The sequence below is a fragment of the Phoenix dactylifera genome, chromosome 14 (genome assembly GCF_051530095.1).
Source record: "Phoenix dactylifera cultivar Ajwa chromosome 14, Ajwa_hap1_PhDact_Kaust_v1.1, whole genome shotgun sequence".
Lineage (NCBI taxonomy): Eukaryota > Viridiplantae > Streptophyta > Magnoliopsida > Arecales > Arecaceae > Phoenix > Phoenix dactylifera.
This window is the reverse complement of record NC_143203.1, coordinates 20,009,255-20,027,365: the sequence shown is the minus strand read 5'-3', so window position 1 is coordinate 20,027,365 and position 18,111 is coordinate 20,009,255. Positions and strand designations below refer to the sequence as shown.

Below are 18,111 nucleotides of genomic sequence, written 5' to 3'. Positions count from 1 at the left end.
ACCCGTCGCTCGAGTATACTGATGCCAGTCCCCGCGTGCACCGCTGGATGCCCGGTACTCCATCCCGTACCACGATGGACCATTTAGTGGTTCTACGTGAGTCATTGGACCTTTTGAGCATCGATGAGGTACGTATCATATTACCATTTGCTTGTGTTTGTCAGTACTTTTAATATGCGATATAGTATTAAACTGAAATGGACCTTTTGTTTTACAGGTTATTTGGGATCCCCATCATCGGCTTCGGGGAGATCGCCCATATATACCTGTCGCATTTTTTAGTGGCTCCATCAAGTGCCTTGATATCGTAGAACCCTATCATCCAGAAAGGGTTCTTAGACAGTTTGGTCGTATTCAGACCATCCCTCGAGCGCCACTAGCCCCTACGCGAGCCAACAGAGGTTCCACAGCAGGCTCGTACCGGATACATTACTCCTATATGGATCAGCTTTGGGAGCGGTGGGAGGACCACGTGCTGAGCCAGGCGAGCAGGAGCCACCCAGTTACCCGGCCATCAGACAGCGTACCGGGATACATGGAGTGGTATCTCCGTATCACGCACGTTGCAGTTCAGCCTCCTCATCTGCGCTCGAGTACTCATTCTGGAGCTAGGGGAGGTCATGATGATGCTGACATGCACCGGCGGCGTAATGCAGCTGCACTCGGTATCAGTACCGACATTGTACGGATGGGTCCCTCAGAGGCTACGTCACTAGGTGCCGGGCACCTATATGATGCTATTTCTCAGATGCATCAGGTACTTCTGGGTGATGAGCCTGGCCCGAGTACAGCACCCTCTCATTCGGATCCAGGACCCTCTCATTCGGACGTACAGCAGTACACGCGTCGACGATGGCGTCATAGGGATTGATGATGGAGCCTTTGTAATCTTTGTAAAGCCTTTGATATTAATGAAAAATATATATTTTTGGTACATTTACGTGTAATCTTTGTAAAGTCTGGCCCGTTCTATTTTACACAAATATAACAGTGCACATAACAATCAATCTAACAATGCGAAGACAGATATTTTTTGATTTATATTGATGATGGAGTTTCACAGTACATGACTCTAAGAGGCCAAAAAAATTTACAACTTTCAAAAATTGTACATATATAAATAATCAATCTAACTCTACTGTCTCGCTAATTATAACATTAGGTGAGATGCTCTCTTTGAACTGTTGAATCCGTGCTTCATATGAATTTTTCCATCCGGTAGCACAAGGAAGATGATATTTTCGCCAGTTGGTCGCTACTGGCGGAACGGGATGTCCCGGCAACAAGAACACCTTCAAAATTAGAAATAAGAAAATATTAATAGCTACAAAATTATAAATAAGCAAAATTAAATAAGCAAAATTAAATATTCGCAAGTGTTGTGAACGTAGTACCTCAACAAAATGATTTCCATTTACGAATCCGATAGCGATATCTTTGCGGGATAGAAGAGGTACTGGCACAGAACGGAGAGGTAGGAAGGTCAGACATTGTTGCAACGAGAGATGGTATAGGACAACATTATAGCAGGATGCTATAAGATGACCCATGTCCGGCATAGTCATCCATCTGTCATATGGTGGACAATCATCATAATATGATAATGCATGAGTGATCTCAGCAATCGTCCCTTCCACACCATATAATGTGCGATAGTGGTCCGAATGACATTGCAACTCTTGCAATAAATCCTTCCTAACACGCACCCAGTCATCTTCTCCAAATCCCAGTAAGTCAGCTATTGCCCTAAATCCGCAATTCCCATCAGCTTTTACATCCTTGATATGCTGGATGTATGGTCTCAAGGCAGAAGGAATAGCATCAATATAGATAATGGGCGTATGTGACTGGGCTCTAGTACGAAAAACCTGCAAATAATATCAAATGATAGAAAATATGTAACAATGGCAGAACATGTCCCGTATCGGCACATCTCGGCACGGCACATCCCGTATCGGCACATCTCGGCACGGCACATCCCGTATCGGCACATCTCGGCACGGCACGTCCCGACATGTCCCGTATCGGCACATGACATACCGGCACGGCACGGACCGTCCCGTAGACGTTGTGATACCTATTGTAAGGAAATAAATATTTGGTACTTACCTTTTGCTTGGGCCGTCTCTTTTGAATCTGAGTAGATGGATTACGGATGGTAACTTTCTCAACACCAGGTGAATAACTATCCTGTCCAGATAGAACCAACTCAAACGCAGACGGGTCACGTCGAGTAGACGTATCAACCTTCAGTGAAGCGCGCCCACGTGAACCGGTCTTCCGTTTTGCAGGCTCTAAAAGAAGTGTACTATCTGGACTTGCAATCTCTCGTAACTTCTTGATCATCTGCAATTGAGAAGCCCCATCTAACTTCTTGAATCGTAGCGCAATCAAATCTAACTCTGCATCACAACTCAACTGAATTGGCTGCACGAGGGGGGTAGGCAGAATATCAAGTTTCCTCCAATGAGGATCTATGCAGTCGAGAGGAATGGGCCGACCTTCCACCCTGTACCGCGCAATCTGGTGAGCACATGGTATACCATGTGTGCGTCGAATAGCGCACCCACAATTTGAATCATCAAACCCAACTGAATTGGCTCGTTTCGATTGGGCGAGGACATGATTTAACGCACTTATAGATATGAAACCTCGCAACTCTTTGAATTCAGCTGGCTTGAAGTTGTGCTGCACTACCAATAAACTCTTCTCCAATGAGGCTTTAACGGAGCTGTGCTGCAACTCAATCAATCCATGTATTCTAGTCCAAGATGACTCGAAACTTCCTTGGCTTGATCCAAGCTGCTTTTTGAGCTTTGCATGTGCACTCTCGACCCTAGTAAACAAATGAAAGTTAGATATAAGAATTGAGGCAAATTAAAATTAAATGAGTCTTTATTTGTGATACCTATTTGTCGTCACATTTCCGTAGTGCCTGCATGTATCAGTCCACGCCGCAACAAATCTTTCCTTGTATTTGCTCAGCCAAGTATCTGACACATACTGTAGTGCATCTGGATAGGTACCGAACTCTCTCTGCAGTGCACTCCAGCGATCATTATACTCGTCTTCCGTGGAGGACAGCACTAGTACATTCCAACTCATAATAAATTTATCCCATTTCTCCTTCAATTCGAAAAATTTTTTGCACTTGGCCAAAACATTCCTACTAATATGCCATCTACATAATAAATGTCTAGCAGTAGGAAATACTCTATGAATTGCATTCATCAAAGCCAAGTCTCTATCTGTAACAATCAACTCAGGCAAAACATCATCAGCTATGACACTGCGCAATCTCTCTAATGCCCAAGTATAGCTTTCTTCCCCCTCAGAATTTAAGTATACAAAAGCAACTGAAAATGTCATGTCAGTAGATGTCACCCCCACAATCTCTAAGAGCGGAAGACGATACCTATTCGTCTTGTACGTGCAATCCATTATCAACACACGGGGAAATGCACGGAACAAATCAATGCTGCCAGGGTGTGCCCAAAATAAGTCATGCACAACATCCGTATTAGTACAATTCCTATGCCACTCAATATATTTAGCCTCTGATAATTTACCTAATAGATGTTGCATTTCAGACCTCCCGGCTTTCTCTGCAACCTTAAACCGTTGACGTACATTGTAGATAGTCTTGATAGTCGTAACATTGAGGGCATCTCTTTCCTTCAATGTGGATAATATGTCCTTTGGACGAACCAAACTCTTCGACATATCCACTAACAATTCCGTCTCCTGCTCAGATAATCTCCCTGCATATGAGTGCCCCTCCAGATTCTCTGCAGCGGGATGATTGTGCACTCCACATACGACCAGTAATATCCAATCATCCGCAGTATCCAATTTCTTTCCTCTTAATGCAAAAGGGCATCCACACTTCTTTGTCCCACAGGCAGTCTTTATTCGCTTTTCTTTTGTGGTTCGGTACGTCCCACCCCTCTCACAACCTAACGTAATTCTGGGTTTCTTAGAAATGGTACCTGCATCGGATGATTTGATTACAACAACAAAACCATTTCGCCTCCCAGCTTCACGACACCAATTACACAAGTCCTCTCTACTCTTGAAGATCTATACATTAAACAATTTATGTAAGTACACAGTTGTAAAAATAGCTCGCTAAACTAATACAAAATTGCACAATATATTATAATACCTCATAAGTTGTAAATTCGCTTGTGTAATCCAGTACAAATTCTGATCCAATTATACTCGATTCGGTTGTAGCATAGCCCTACATATAAAATAATTTATCACCAAGAATTAATGAATCAGAGGATCTGTTCGGCACAAAATTCAGCACGGCACGCGATTTGGCACGAGAAGGCTTCTGTTCGGCTGCAGAGTGCCGAACAGAAGCCTTCTGTTCGGCTGCAGTGTGCCGGACAGAAGCCTTATGTTCGGCTGCATGGTGCCAAACAGAAGCCTTCTGTTCGGTAGAGCGTTGCCGAACAGAAGGCTTCTGTTCGGCACTATGCAGCCGAACAGAAGCCTTTTGTTCGGCGATCCAGTGCCGAACGGAGCACGAACCGTGAAAAAAAAAAACTTTCGAAACAAGGTGGAACACGTACCTTTGCGGCCGATTCTTCGTCCCAAATCACTAGTTGCTTGTCCATGCTTCGAATGGGGCTTAAATCTCCTTCAAAGATCGCCTAAACGATGTAAATGGATCGAGGGGTTTAAGGGGGGTTTGAAGGGTGGTTTTTTTTTTCCTTTTCAAAACGAAACGGAGGAGGAGACGGAGGAGGAGGAAGGGGGGTGTACTGAGAAAATTTCAAGGGCAATATGGTAATTACACTAAAGGTTAGTTTGGGTATTTTTTTTTTGGTTTTTGGGGGGTGTCCTGAGCAATCGGGGGGGTGTATTTAGAACTACCCGGAGACTACGGAGACTATATGACCAAATTGCCCCTATTCGGCTGTCGCCAGTTCGTCGGTGGTGTCACGCACGTGGCGGAGTAACGGATTCGGGAACGCGGATCAGACTCCGAGCGAATGGGGTTTTAAGTTTTAACCGACCACCGATTTCATAACTACGGCTCGTATAAATAAATGCATGAAACCAAAACATATTGGATAGACAAAGTAGCAGCCATGGATACCTGCAGAGGAAGAGAAAAATTTAAAAAAATTAATTTTATTTATTCTTCTTTATATTCGGTAGGTTATACATATTTGTGTACAAATTTAGAAAATAATATAGACTGATATAGAATCTCACCAACAATGAAAAATATTATAGGTAATATATATTGTCATGTGATCTTTAAAATTACTCTAACAAAATTATGCGAACAAAAAAAAATAATATAAATTAACACAAAATTATGCTAATAAAAAAAAATATTATGAGTGAGGCAGATTGTTACGTGATATGGCCATAGTAAACTTCCCTATTTAGACATTGAATTCAGATTTCCCAAATGGAAAACATCAGGTGGAAAGACATCAGGATTTCCTAACCATCAATCTCTGGTAATGTAATGTCCCCTGTAAAGTTTCGCATTGTGGCAACTATGGTCAGAAGTAGAAGGGAGGCCTGTGGCAATCATCAGAATACAGCAGGAGGCTAACATACATCAATACAAGTTTGAAGCATTTCTGCTTGCCTTCATGCTGAAAATGTCAGCAATGGAGGCAAAACTGAAGGAATGTCGCAAAAGGCTTTCATGCAAGACTTGAAACTGGTTTTGCACAAAGAACAGAAGCCTCAGTTTAGTCTAGGTTTTAGTACCAAGATTGGAGATAAATGATAGAAAGAATTAATGGAATAATATAACTATTACTTCAAACATGCCGGGCAGAACAAAAGAGAAGGAAACAAATAAGCCAAAAAAGAAAGAAGAATAAAGAGGCAACACTAATGTGTCCCATTCAAATGAGGTGAAGGTAAAGAAAATGAGCACCATGAAACCATAACATTCTCTACTTGATGGCCTATGCAAATCGCATTGCTCATCAAACCAGCCTGGTCTTTTGCTGTTTCAACCAGTGAACCCTGCAGAGCAAAATAGACCTGCTAAAGAACAGTCATTACCCTGCAAGTAACATCAGCTGGTTTCCCAAATATGTGACAATATGCACATTAACTACTTGATCAACACGGTGCTTCTCCATCCGTAGTGCTTGATAATTGGCAGAGTTACATGTGGATCATAGAGTCGCATGATTGGGGTCCAAGAATTTTCCCTTTCTTACTATTCAGAGATACTAAGGAAAGGCAGCATGGCAAGGAATTAGATACTTGAATGATCGATACTGAGAAAAACACTATTTTGTCCTTACAGAAATTCAAGAGAACCAACATCGTGATTCCTTTTTCCTTTGTAATTTCCACTATGAGAATAATTTGTCATCGCTCATAGTGTAAGCACTTGTGCGGCGACACATACCGCAACAGTTCTCTTGCTCGACTCTTGAAGTTCACCAGCAATCAGATTCTCATCCAACAAAGGATGCGAAAAACAAAGAGATACAAATAACATGCTCCGTGCAAGGAGATGCAAGAAAGTATTTTATGAAGATTGAAGATCAAATCCAGCTCACAAAGCTGAAAATGCGAAAAGAGTAAGAAAGTTTGAAAGAATATAGTCATAATTATGCTTGATATGTATTCCTTGAGTATACGATTAGAAGACCTGACTCATACTTACAAAATAATGGTCCAATGTCTCATATAATAATGAATGATTTCAAGGATCTCCAGTTCGTTGTCATCCAAATCGATGCACATGCAGAAGTAAAGGGCAGGCATATCTGTAAGTAAAATGATCACCAGGTTGCAAGGTATACAGATCTGCCTTCTGAACAGACAATATATCAGCAGCAGTCAGAGCAGTAGGCTGAAATTACTACCTCTTCATCAAATTACCTTCTGAATACAAATTTGTACCCTCTCAATTCAACAAAATTGCAGAGACTTGGGCCTCGCATGACAATAACTCTGCCAATGTCTCAGATGAACATCTTGAGATGAAGAATATATGTAGATGTACAATTTTTATTGACTAAAATGGAGGCCACAGACCACCAGTCTTTATTAGAAAGGGAGGAAAGAATACAATAAAATCCTTGCAGGCAAGGAGAAAAGAGGAGCAAAATACAAATCACCTTGACAGGGTTAGAGTTTTCATCACTCTCTCACAATCTTTTTAGCGAAAGAGAGAATATCGATCATGGAAAATTCGATAGAGCCAAAAAAAAAGGCTATTGGAATTGAGCTGATGACCATCGCATTACAAATACGATGCTCCAACCTCTGAGCTAAGTGGGCTCCCATAACAAAAATAGAAATAGTGTATAGGAATTCAGGATACCCTCGACTCTGACATAAGATGAACATTATAAAACAAACTTTTAACAATCAGCCAGCATAATAAAATCCTGAAGTTTCTCTTCTTTCAAATCAGTTATATTGGGGGAAATGAGGAGAATAATCTGCAAAAATATCAAAGAAGCACCAAGACTTCATATGCGCTCTTCTCAACATGGCAAATAATTCCTTAGAAACTACATATAGTAACTTAGTCGCATGGTGATTGGGACAACCAGAAAAGCAACACTTAAAGCTACAAACACATCCACAGGGTTAACACTAGAACAGCTTTTTAAATTGGAAGGCAAAGTTGACCATCAGTCACCATAAATATAAAAGCCTTATGCCACCTGTTTTGAGGTCAGCTACATCAATCCTGTGTCATGAATGGTTCCAAAACATAAACAAGCAACCTCCATCAGGCCCATACATCTGACATGTTTAAACACATACTGGTGAAAAAGAATTTTGCTACTCCTAGGAGTGCAAATTTTTAACTTCAGAGAGTGAAGACAGTAAATGTTTACTCAACTCAAAAATAAAATATAATAAGAGATAGGATAATGTAGTAAGAAACATTATATCAAGAAGCGTTCACTGCTTGCCCCAAATCCATCCTGTGCAAGGATAAAACTTTAGATTTTCTGAAGCAAATAAATCTAATTAGCCCTGAGGAATGTCTTTCTAGTCATAAGAGAACATGCGCACTGACTGTATGGTTTGCAGGTGCAACAGACTTTCCAGGCCATGAGAGCAAGAATTAGCTTCGACAAGGCTGAAGATGTTTTAATCTCTCTCCAATCCATGTACTGATATTTTTGAGATCCAGTTGGATTACTTTTGAGCGGCAACAGCTTGGTTAGCTTACGTAGGGGCTTCATATAATGCAGAACAAATTTTTTTAAAGATTTGAGTCTGTGTTTTAATTAATTTACCTATAAGTTAATCGTTCCCTCTTTCCATATAATCAACCTTCATGTGATATGTGCAATTTTTTATGTTATCAAATTAATTCATCTTTACAATCACATCATTCTGTCTTTTGGATTCCAGAGTGGTGTTTTGTTATTATTTCTTATCATCTTTCTTGATTAAACAGTCATTGACTACACTATATGAGGGTAGTCCTTTCTACTTTTGTGAATGTAAGTTGATGTTGATATTCAAAAGGTATGGCCCCCTGGTTAGAGATTGTAAGATTTGATCAAAGAGCCTAGCTTAAATTTTGGATCTTATGTACTTTGATGGCTACTGCAATGCTGGAATTGTTTTCTTCATTCCTTGTATCTATCTCGAGTGAAGATAGAATGTTCAAATTGTTAGTTCAAAAAGACTAAGCATCTAGTAAAAATAGGTACTGTGGATTTAAAATGTCAATATTACAGCAAGTTTGGTAGTTGCATTTAGAGTGGACAAATGATAGAACACAGATGATGGTGATGGTATGGTGATGCAGAAGATCAAAAGAAGACTGGGTGCGCTGCACTTACGGGCACATGAAAGGCAAAAGAAGAAGAATGATGAATGAGTGAGGAAAGAAGACAGCGAAGCCAATCACCATTGTCCTGACCCTCAATGAAATTAAACTAATTATGTACTTCACTAATAAAAAAGAATCCAAAGAGCCAAAAAATTGGTTTTAGGACTTAATCCTTATAACTCCCTCATGTTAAATGATTAAACTAAAGGTTCATTTGACTTATATCAGCTTCCAATTGCATCATAGAAGCACATGATATCAACATGATAATCTCTCAAAAATTCAGCAAGGCTCTTTATAAATTCATATGCATTGAGTTGCTTATTGTGGAAGGCTTTTACATGATATATTCCATGTGAATAAATCATTAATGCATTTTCCTTGGCTATTCAATCTTTAAGAGGAATGAAAATGGTAGCAAGAAAAAGTTGCAAAGCACTCGAAAGACATGCACTTCAACAGTGAGTCAGTGAAAACAAAAGCATGCAAAATGGGAAAACAAAAATCTTAGTTAAGCATCTACATGCATTAAAAATACATCAAAATGGTTTGCGATTTCACATCAAAACTCTTGCTTTAATCACAGCCATCCATGATTGTGGAAGAACTGATCTAATACAAAATTTAAACAATCACTTTTGAGAAATACATCTACATTTCCAAACGAACCAAGTATCTATAGATTGAAAGGGCATAGGATCTACCTAAATCCTTGCAAGAATTTATGATGAAAATTTAATTACAGGCCCTATTTTAGTCCATAGTTATATATAACTCTCTTTTTTTTTTTCGCTCCATGCACCATGGCCACCATATGAATTGTCAGTGAAAATTTAACAATAGAAAAGTTTAAAGACTATCACTGTTGAATATTCTATTTGAATGGCATCCATGTGTGAAGGAGAGCGAGACATTAATTTTTTTCTTTCTTATTTTGATAAGAAATAGAAATGTTATTGCTGTGATTGGAGGTAGGAAAGAAAGAAGGAGATGGATCACGAGATAGAATGGGGAAGAGAAGAGAGGAGGAAGTGAGATGTGATGGAAGCATTAATGCACACTCGGAGAAACAAGACAGGCGGTTTGGTTTCTTTCGTCACCCGTTCGATCACTAATGGTCAGGGTCTCAACTTCTCAACATTCGATCATTCATGAACAATATTCTCAGAATCAACCGAGCCTTACTCGATTAATCTTTGTGCTTGGTTCTTTCCTAGATCAACTGAGCCATACTCGATTAATCTTAGTGCTTGGTTCTTTCCTAGGTCATAATCTTTGTACTCGGTTCACTAACAAAAGACGCATCGACGAGGAAGATATGGGGGCGGCGAACCTGAACGGCGACGAAGCTGATGGCGGTGGAGGAGGGGGTGCGCGGTGGCATTGGGAGTGCCGGAGGTGGGGAGGAAGCGGAGGCGGGCAGCGTCGATGTTGACGGTGACGGGGTCGAAGCGGAGGACGTCCGATTTGGATCGGAGCGGGGGCAAGGGAGGAGTAGGATGTGAGGGTCGGCAGCAAAAGAGGAGGTGGGGGAGTGAGATTTGGGGCTTTTAGGGACGCTGGGGAGGTGCTCCCAGGAGAAGGGGATGGTGGAGGAGGGGAAGAATCGGTGGGCGGCGAAAGGAGATAGGGAGGGGGAGGCGGAGGAGAAGCAAGAGGCAGAGATGGAGGAGGCTTGCGTCCGGTGGTGGATTGGACGGTTCTCCGGTGGAGATCCGAACGCAGAATCTGCCGGAGTCTTTGCCGGCGTCACCTTTGTTTCCTTTATCGCTCGCTCGATCTCGGACATGGAGGAACTCTCTCTTTTTATATTTATATTTTTTCTCTTTGATATATAAATAGAGAGAGAATACATCCTAAAAGTGGGAGGCGGCAAACAACCTCATCGGAGTGGTGAGCAGCAAAGGAGGCGATCTAATTCGTAGCTCTGTTCATCTCCTGGTATACATGCACGATTTGGCAGGCAACACACTCTTTCAATAGCCTCCGAATATATTTTTTATCTTATTCGATGTTAACATTAATTGATATGTCGAAATTTTATTGGCTTGGCATATCCTGCCAAGCTGGTATACCTGACGTAGGATATAATTTCTCACAAGGAGCCAACACAGTCATCGAGTCTGTTGGGGGAAGAACCCCAAGCCATACATTCACGGAGGCGCTCGGCCGAAGAGCGCCAGCCGGAAAGTTGCTCGGCCAAAGAGTGCCGAACGGAGAGCTGCTCGGCCAAAGATCGCCGACCAGAAAGCTGCTCGGCCAAAGGATGCCGACCAAGAAGGCGCTTGACTAGAAGGCGCCGACCAGAGTGCGCGCCAAGAGGTGCCCAACCAAAATAAGCTGCTCGGTTAGAAAGTGCCGACCAAAGACGGCGCCGAGGCGCTCTGCTAGAAGGTGCTCGCCTAAAGGGCGCCGACCAGGAGTGCTCAAAGCAGCCCCGCCACAGGGCGCCCCATTGGGCGACCAGCTCGGCTCGGCACCCTTGCCGAGCCGATGCCTTAACCAAATGTTCAACCTCCGCCTAAAGTCCAAGGGACTTGACAACTCCTACGGCTTGCGACCTGCCACCATCTCCAAGCCATCAAGGCATAAGATCTCCGCAGGCGTTCGGCACGACCTGCCATTAATGCATGAGACTCCCTCAAGTCTCCGATGCACTCAGGCATTTAATGAACACGGCCCGAGACGATCTCCGGATCACTGAACCATCAGAGCGCATGGCTCTACCTGACCGCCGGTTCATTCGGTAATAAATGCACTTACCATCCACAGACCCCAGGCCCGCTACGGCCGGTGGTTCAACCACTCCAACAGGTCCGATCGACCATGACAACTCCCTGGTTCCGGTCTGATTCGGCCCCGTTCTCCACTATGCCATAAATGGGCCAAATCGTGCCCAATTATCACAGACAGGGACAAATCCCCCGGTTACCTCCCAGGTAACGTAATCCCCTCCTATAAAAGGGAACTTGGGAGAACCAAGAGAGAAAAACGGAAACAGATCCCCGGGATTGAACCCGCCGGGAAGCACAGACACAATTGAGGACATCATCCTCTTCGTCTTCTTTATCTTATCCAAATGTTCTTGCTGTCTTCTCCATATACTCTCTTCCCTGCTCTCTCCACATACTTGCCCCCTCTGACTTAGGCATCGGAGGGCCGGCGCCGGGGAGCCCGGCCACCGGTTTTCCTTGCAGGACTTGCACACCCTCCCGCAGCGGAGGACGCAGCCGGCCGGCGCACCGCCGTCCGCCCCCTGCAGCAGCGGAGCTCCTCCTTCCCCGGCTTCGCGGCGGCCCCCGGGTCCAATTTCCAGCAACAGTTGGCGCTAGAGGAAGGGCCCGAGTTCGCTACCATGAAGCTAAGAAGCAAAGGGGCTTCCAACGCCTCTCGACGTCCTCCACCAAGCCCAGAATGTTCCGTTCGGAACTCACCACCCCCGGTTGAGCCAGCACCTCAAGTTCAACCGGAACAGTTTGATGCCCTGGTGCAGCAAGTGCAGGCGTTGGCTACCGCCGTCCAAAGCTTGCAACCCAGGGGCATCCCAGCAGCACCGCCTCCCCCGGCTCCATTTCAACCGGAGCCCCCTACAAGCGGGCTTCCTCTTCGAGGTCAGGACTCTCAAGTCCAGGCCTCCCTCTGGAGAGAGCACCCAGTCAGAGATCACGGAGGCTGGCCACAGCCTTCAGAAGCTGAGTCGGTTCCAGGGCAACCTGCACCCGGAGGAACCGCTGTAGCGATCCTCCAGAATGATGAACTCGACAAGAAGGTCGAAAAACTGGAGCGCCAAATCCAGGCACTCCACGGGAGAAAATCGGGACGTAACGGCGACTTCGAGTTCAATACGAAGTCGCCCTTCTCCCAGGAGATTGAAGATGAACCGGTTCCCCTCCGGTTCAAGATGCCCCAGGTGGAGCCTTACAACGGCAAGGCTGATCCCTTTGACCACCTGGAGAGTTACCGGGTCTTAATGGCCCTACAAGGAGCCTCGGAAGCCATGATGTGCAAAGCTTTCCCGGCGACACTCCGAGGACCAGCCCGGCTTTGGTTCACCGGGCTGAAGCCAAGTACTGTCTCCTCCTTTGAGCAGCTTGGCAGACAGTTTGCCGGCAACTTCGCCGCTAGCCAGCCCCAGCGGCGGACATCCGACTCCCTCCTCGACATCAAACAAAAGGAGGGAGAGTCCTTAAGGGAATATCTGGACCGGTTCACCGCCGCAACATGGGAAGTCCGGGAGCTTGACCAGTCAATCGCCATGTCGGCACTGAAGACTGGAGCCCGGTCCTACAGATTCCTCTTCTCGATTGAGAAGAATTTCCCAGCGGACCTTACAGAAATGTTCGCTCGGGCCCGAAAGTATGCCAAGGCTGAGGAAGCCGTGGCCGTCAGGCGGGGCGGGACCGAGCAGAACCCCAAGAAGAGGCGCCGCGAGGAGCGCGGCCGACCCAGAAGCCCGTCTCCACGACGAGCTAAGAATCCGCCCCGCCCGAAGAGTCCACCCCGGTTGAGAGGACCGCCGCAGCAGAGGTCACTCCGCCCGAGGTTCCCACTGCAGGCCCGTGCACCTGAAGGGAGGTATGAAAAGTATACTCCCCTCAATGCTCCTCGGGCTGAAATCCTCATGGAGATTGAGAATCGGGATTGCATCCGGCTCCCCCCTCCAAAGCCAGACACCAGAATCCGGCGTGATCTCCGGAAGTATTGCCGTTTTCACCGGGATCACGGCCATGATACCGAGGATTGTTATCAGCTCCGAAATGAGATCGAATCACTCATTCGCCGAGGGGTGCTCGATCGGTTTGTGCAAGGCCGGCGTGAAGGGAAGAAGCCAGCCGAAGGAGCAGCACAGCCTGAAGGTTCCAATGCCAACAGGCCCATCGCCGGCGTCATCAACACTATCCGAGGAGGGACCTCGGCTGGGGAAGCCTCAGGGGAAGGAGCCTCCTCGAAGCGCCCGCGCACATCTGAAGCTATCTCCTTCTCAGATGACGATCTAGAAGGAGTCGAAACTCCCCATGATGATGCCATGGTCATCTCCATGATCATAAATAAATTTGATGTAAAACGCATCCTGGTTGATAATGGAAGCTCGGCGAATGTTTTGTATTTTGATGCTTATTGCAAAATGGGGATGACAAAAGAACAGCTACGGAGGATGAATGCTCCGCTAGTTGGATTCACTGGGGATTCAGTCCCAGTAGAGGGCGAGATCGACCTTCTGGTCACAGCCGGGCTCGCCCCTCGTGAAAGTACCGTGGGTATGAGCTTCCTTGTGATACGCCTGCCCTCGGTTTACAACGCCATCCTTGGAAGGCCAGGACTCAACGCCCTCCGAGCAGCGGTCTCAACTCACCACCTGCTGATGCGATTCCCCACCAGCCATGGAGTCGGTGAAGTCCGAGGGGACCAAATGGTGGCAAGGCGATGCTACCTAGCGACCCACGAGGCAAGACGACCAGCCGAGGTGCCCGCCCCAACGACTGACCAGCCCTCAACTGAAGCTATGGAGGCACGGGTCAACCTCCAGAAAGAGCGGGTAGAACCTGGTGAGTTGTTAATTCAAGTTTCCTTACGAGAGAACTTTCCCGAGCTAACCGTGCAGATCGGCTCTGGCCTTGGCGAAAACGAGAGGAGTCGCCTCGTCGACTTCCTACGGGACAATATGGATGTCTTCGCCTGGTCGCCTGTAGACATGCCGGGGATAAACCCGGAGGTCATGGTCCACCGGCTTCAGGTAAAGCCGACCTGCAAGCCCGTGCGACGAAAGAAGCGAGGCGCCGCCCCTGAACGACAACGAGCAGCAGCCGAGGAGGTCGGTAAGCTCCTTGAAGCTGGCTTCATCCGGGAGATATCCTACCCAGAATGGCTCGCCAATGTGGTCCTCATCAAAAAAGCTAGCGGAAAGTGGCGTATGTGCGTGGACTACACCGACCTGAATAAAGCCTGCCCGAAGGACAGCTTTCCACTTCCCAGCATAGACCAGCTCGTGGACTCCACCTCGGGTCACGAGCTGCTGGCATTCATGGACGCCTTTTCCGGATATAACCAGATCCGCATGGCGCCAGAAGACGAGGAAAAGACAGCCTTCATCACCGACGGGGGAACCTACTGCTACAAAGTGATGCCATTCGGTCTAAAAAATGCCGGGGCGACTTATCAAAGGCTGGTCAGCCGGATCTTCAAAGACCAAATAGGCCGAAACATGGAGGTCTACGTGGATGACATGTTGGTGAAAAGCAAGGCGGCGCAAGACCACATAGCCGACCTCAATGAAGCATTCTCCACACTCCGAAAGTACCAGATGAAGCTCAACCCAGCTAAATGTGCATTCGGGGTCACCTCCGGCAAATTCCTCGGCTTCATCATTACACAACGAGGAATCGAGGCCAATCCAGAGAAGATTCGAGCCCTCCAAAGGATGACGCCTCCCAGGACGGTCAAGGAGGTACAGCGGCTCACGGGCCGAGTGGCAGCCCTCGGGAGGTTTATCTCCCGCTCGGCCGAGCGCTGCCTTCCATTCTTTGCAGCCCTCAAGAAGCCGAAGAACTTTTTGTGGTCGGACGAGTGCCAGCAATCTTTTGAAGAGCTCAAGCACCTGCTGGCTTTCCCTCCCCTACTCACGAAGCCTCAACAGGGTGAGCTCCTCTACTTGTATTTAGCTGTCTCCCCTGTAGCAGTAAGCTCGGTCCTGATCCGAGAGGAGGGGAAACTTCAGAAACCGGTGTATTACACCAGCCGGGTCTTAAGGGATGCTGAGACCCGATACTCCAAGCTTGAGAAGACCGCCTATGCTTTGGTCACCTCAGCTCGGAGGCTCCGACCCTACTTCCAAGCTCACACAGTGGCTGTGCTGACTGACCAGCCGATCAAGCAGATCCTGCAAAGATCAGATCGTGCGGGTCGGATCACTAAATGGGCCATTGAGCTCGGGGAATTCGACATTGAGTACCGGCCCAGACAGGCGATCAAAGCACAAGCACTCGCAGACTTTATGGCCGAGTGCACCATACCAGATGAGGTCAAGCCTGAACCTGAGCCACCGCTGGAGCGGACCCCGAGTTTTACATGGGCTCTACATGTCGATGGCTCTTCAAACTCGGGGGGGTAGTGGAGCAGGATTTATTCTCACCAGCTCGGAGGGGGTGGTCGCCGAGCAGGCCCTGCGCCTCGAGTTTCCTGCTTCCAATAACATGGCGGAGTATGAAGCGCTCGTCGCTGGGCTTAAGCTAGCCAAAGAGCTAGGAGTGAAGGACTTGAAGGCCTTCAGTGATTCTCAGCTCGTCGTCAACCAAATTGTGGGCGACTTCGAAGCCAGAGACCCGACCATGCAGAAGTATCTCCAGAAGGTACGGGATCTCGCCTCAACCTTGGACTCTTTCCACATTCAACATATTGCCAGGTCGGAGAATCTCAGGGCCGACCAGCTATCAAAGCTGGCGTCCTCTCGCATGAGCGAGCTTCCCAAAGAGGCAGTCCTGGAATATCTCCAAAAGCCCAGCATAGACGAGCCCGAGCAGACCCTCTGCACCGAGCTCGAGCCAAGCTGGATGGATGGATTCATCAGCTATCTGCAAGACGAAACCCTCCCTGCCGACGTACGAGAGGCTCGCCGAATCAAGCGCCTCGCCACCCGATACATACTATACGAGGAAAAGCTCTATCGGAAATCCTTCACCTCTCCCCTTCTCAGATGCCTTCGCCCAACGGAAGCTAATTATGCCCTGCGCGAAGTCCACGAAGGAATTTGTGGAAACCATCTGGGAGGACGAGCCTTGGCCCATAAAATTCTGCGCCAAGGATATTATTGGCCGACACTCCAGAAGGATGCTATGGATTTCGTCCAAAGATGCGACCGGTGCCAAAGGAACGCCAATGTTCAGCGCCGGCCCTCGGCTCCTTTGACTTCTATCAGCTCCCCTTGGCCTTTTGCCCAGTGGGGAATTGACATCCTCGGGCCATTTCCTCTGGCCACCGGGCAAAGGAAGTTCCTGGTCGTCTCCATCGACTACTTCACTAAGTGGGTGGAAGCTGAGCCCCTCGCCCGGATCACCGAGCAGAAGATGCGGGATTTCGTTTGGAAGTCCATCATTTGCAGATTTGGGCTCCCCCGCATCCTTATCTCTGACAACGGTCGCCAGTTCGACAACATCCATTTCAGAGAGTTCTGCTCCGAGCTTGGCATTGACCACCGCTTCACCTCGGTCGCGCATCCTCAGACAAACGGAGAAACCGAGGTAACAAATCGTACTATTTTGCAGGGTCTCAAAACCAGGCTCGACAAATCCAAAGGACAATGGGTCGAAGACTTATACAATGTCCTGTGGGCTTACCGGACTACGTTCCGCGTCGCCACCGGCGAGACTCCCTTCAACCTGACATATGGGACGGAGGCCGTCATTCCACTAGAGATTGGGCTCCCCTCTCCGAGAGTCGAGCACCACGATGCTAGCTCCAACTCTTCGCAGCTCAGAGGCAACCTCGACCTGATCGAGGAAACAAGGGAGGTCGCCCGAGTGCGTATGGCAAGGTACCAACAAAAGACAGCTTAGTACTACAACGCCAGGGTCAAAGTCAAATCTTTCAGACCAGGGGACCTTGTCCTAAGAAGAGCTGAAACCTCCCGACCAACTGAGCGAGGGAAGCTGGCCCCGAATTGGGAGGGACCATACCGAGTCACGCGCATTCGCCGACCCGGAGCTTATCAATTGGAGTCTCTAGATGGGACTCCCATTCCGCGGAGCTGGAGCTCTGAAAATCTCCGCGTGTACCACCAGTAGAACCCTAAGGGGTCCCTCATTATTCAACCATTAAATTTCATTCTATGAATTTCACTCTATGAATTTCATTTCACGATAAACTGATGGTTTGCGAACTTATTCCGAGCTCACCAATTTTCTTGATTATCTCATGGCATCAGGTTTATTCTTCTTCCCTAACCACGGTTGGGATGCCCTGATACCTCGGGATGATGGAGTACCTGCGTGGACTCCCTGAACATGTCCATGAGTTTATGGTGCGCCCTCCATCAACGAGCTCGGCTCGTTCTCCTATCCTGGCCACGGTCAGGATGCCCCGAGACGTCGGGATGCCCCGGTTACCGGGAAGCTCGAGGCGTCGAGACATGAGTAGCGGTCCTCTCTGACCGGACGAGCTCGGCTCGTGCTCCATCGACTATTGAGTAGCGGTCCTCTCTGACCGGACGAGCTCGGCTCGTGCTCCATCGATTATTGAGTAGCGGTCCTCTCTGACCGGACGAGCTCGGCTCGTGCTCCATTTATTGAGTAGCGGTCCTCTCTGACCGGACGAGC

At 47.2% G+C, this 18,111-nt stretch overlaps 1 protein-coding gene and 1 long non-coding RNA gene across 2 annotated transcripts; both read right to left on the bottom strand.

Annotated features, from left to right (window-relative positions):
- Window positions 1-553: 553 nt before the first annotated feature.
- On the bottom strand, window positions 554-3,477 carry LOC149751388 (PKS-NRPS hybrid synthetase cheA-like). The gene is made up of 5 exons (XM_089927117.1): window positions 2,909-3,477; window positions 2,290-2,836; window positions 2,110-2,190; window positions 1,395-1,868; window positions 554-1,292 (listed from the first exon to the last, which is right to left on the bottom strand). Exons 1-5 carry the CDS (start codon window positions 3,439-3,441, stop codon window positions 1,125-1,127), a joined length of 1,803 nt encoding a protein of 600 aa, XP_089783243.1. The 5' UTR covers window positions 3,442-3,477; the 3' UTR covers window positions 554-1,124.
- A 3,984-nt stretch (window positions 3,478-7,461) lies between these two features.
- LOC149751387 (uncharacterized) lies at window positions 7,462-10,598 on the bottom strand. Its single transcript, XR_016398271.1, has 2 exons — window positions 10,137-10,598; window positions 7,462-7,699 (listed from the first exon to the last, which is right to left on the bottom strand). It is a non-coding gene; the product is annotated as an uncharacterized LOC149751387 (long non-coding RNA).
- Window positions 10,599-18,111: the final 7,513 nt, after the last annotated feature.

Coding starts and splice junctions, on each gene's coding strand:
- LOC149751388 (XM_089927117.1), bottom strand. CDS start 3,441: ATGGATTGCACGTACAAGACGAATAGGTATCGTCTTCCGCTCTTAGAG. Junction 2,191..2,289: donor GTACACTTCTTTTAGAGCCT/GCAAAACGGAAG, acceptor CTATCTGGACAG/GATAGTTATTCACCTGGTGT. Junction 1,293..1,394: donor ATGGAAATCATTTTGTTGAG/GTACTACGTTCA, acceptor CTAATTTTGAAG/GTGTTCTTGTTGCCGGGACA.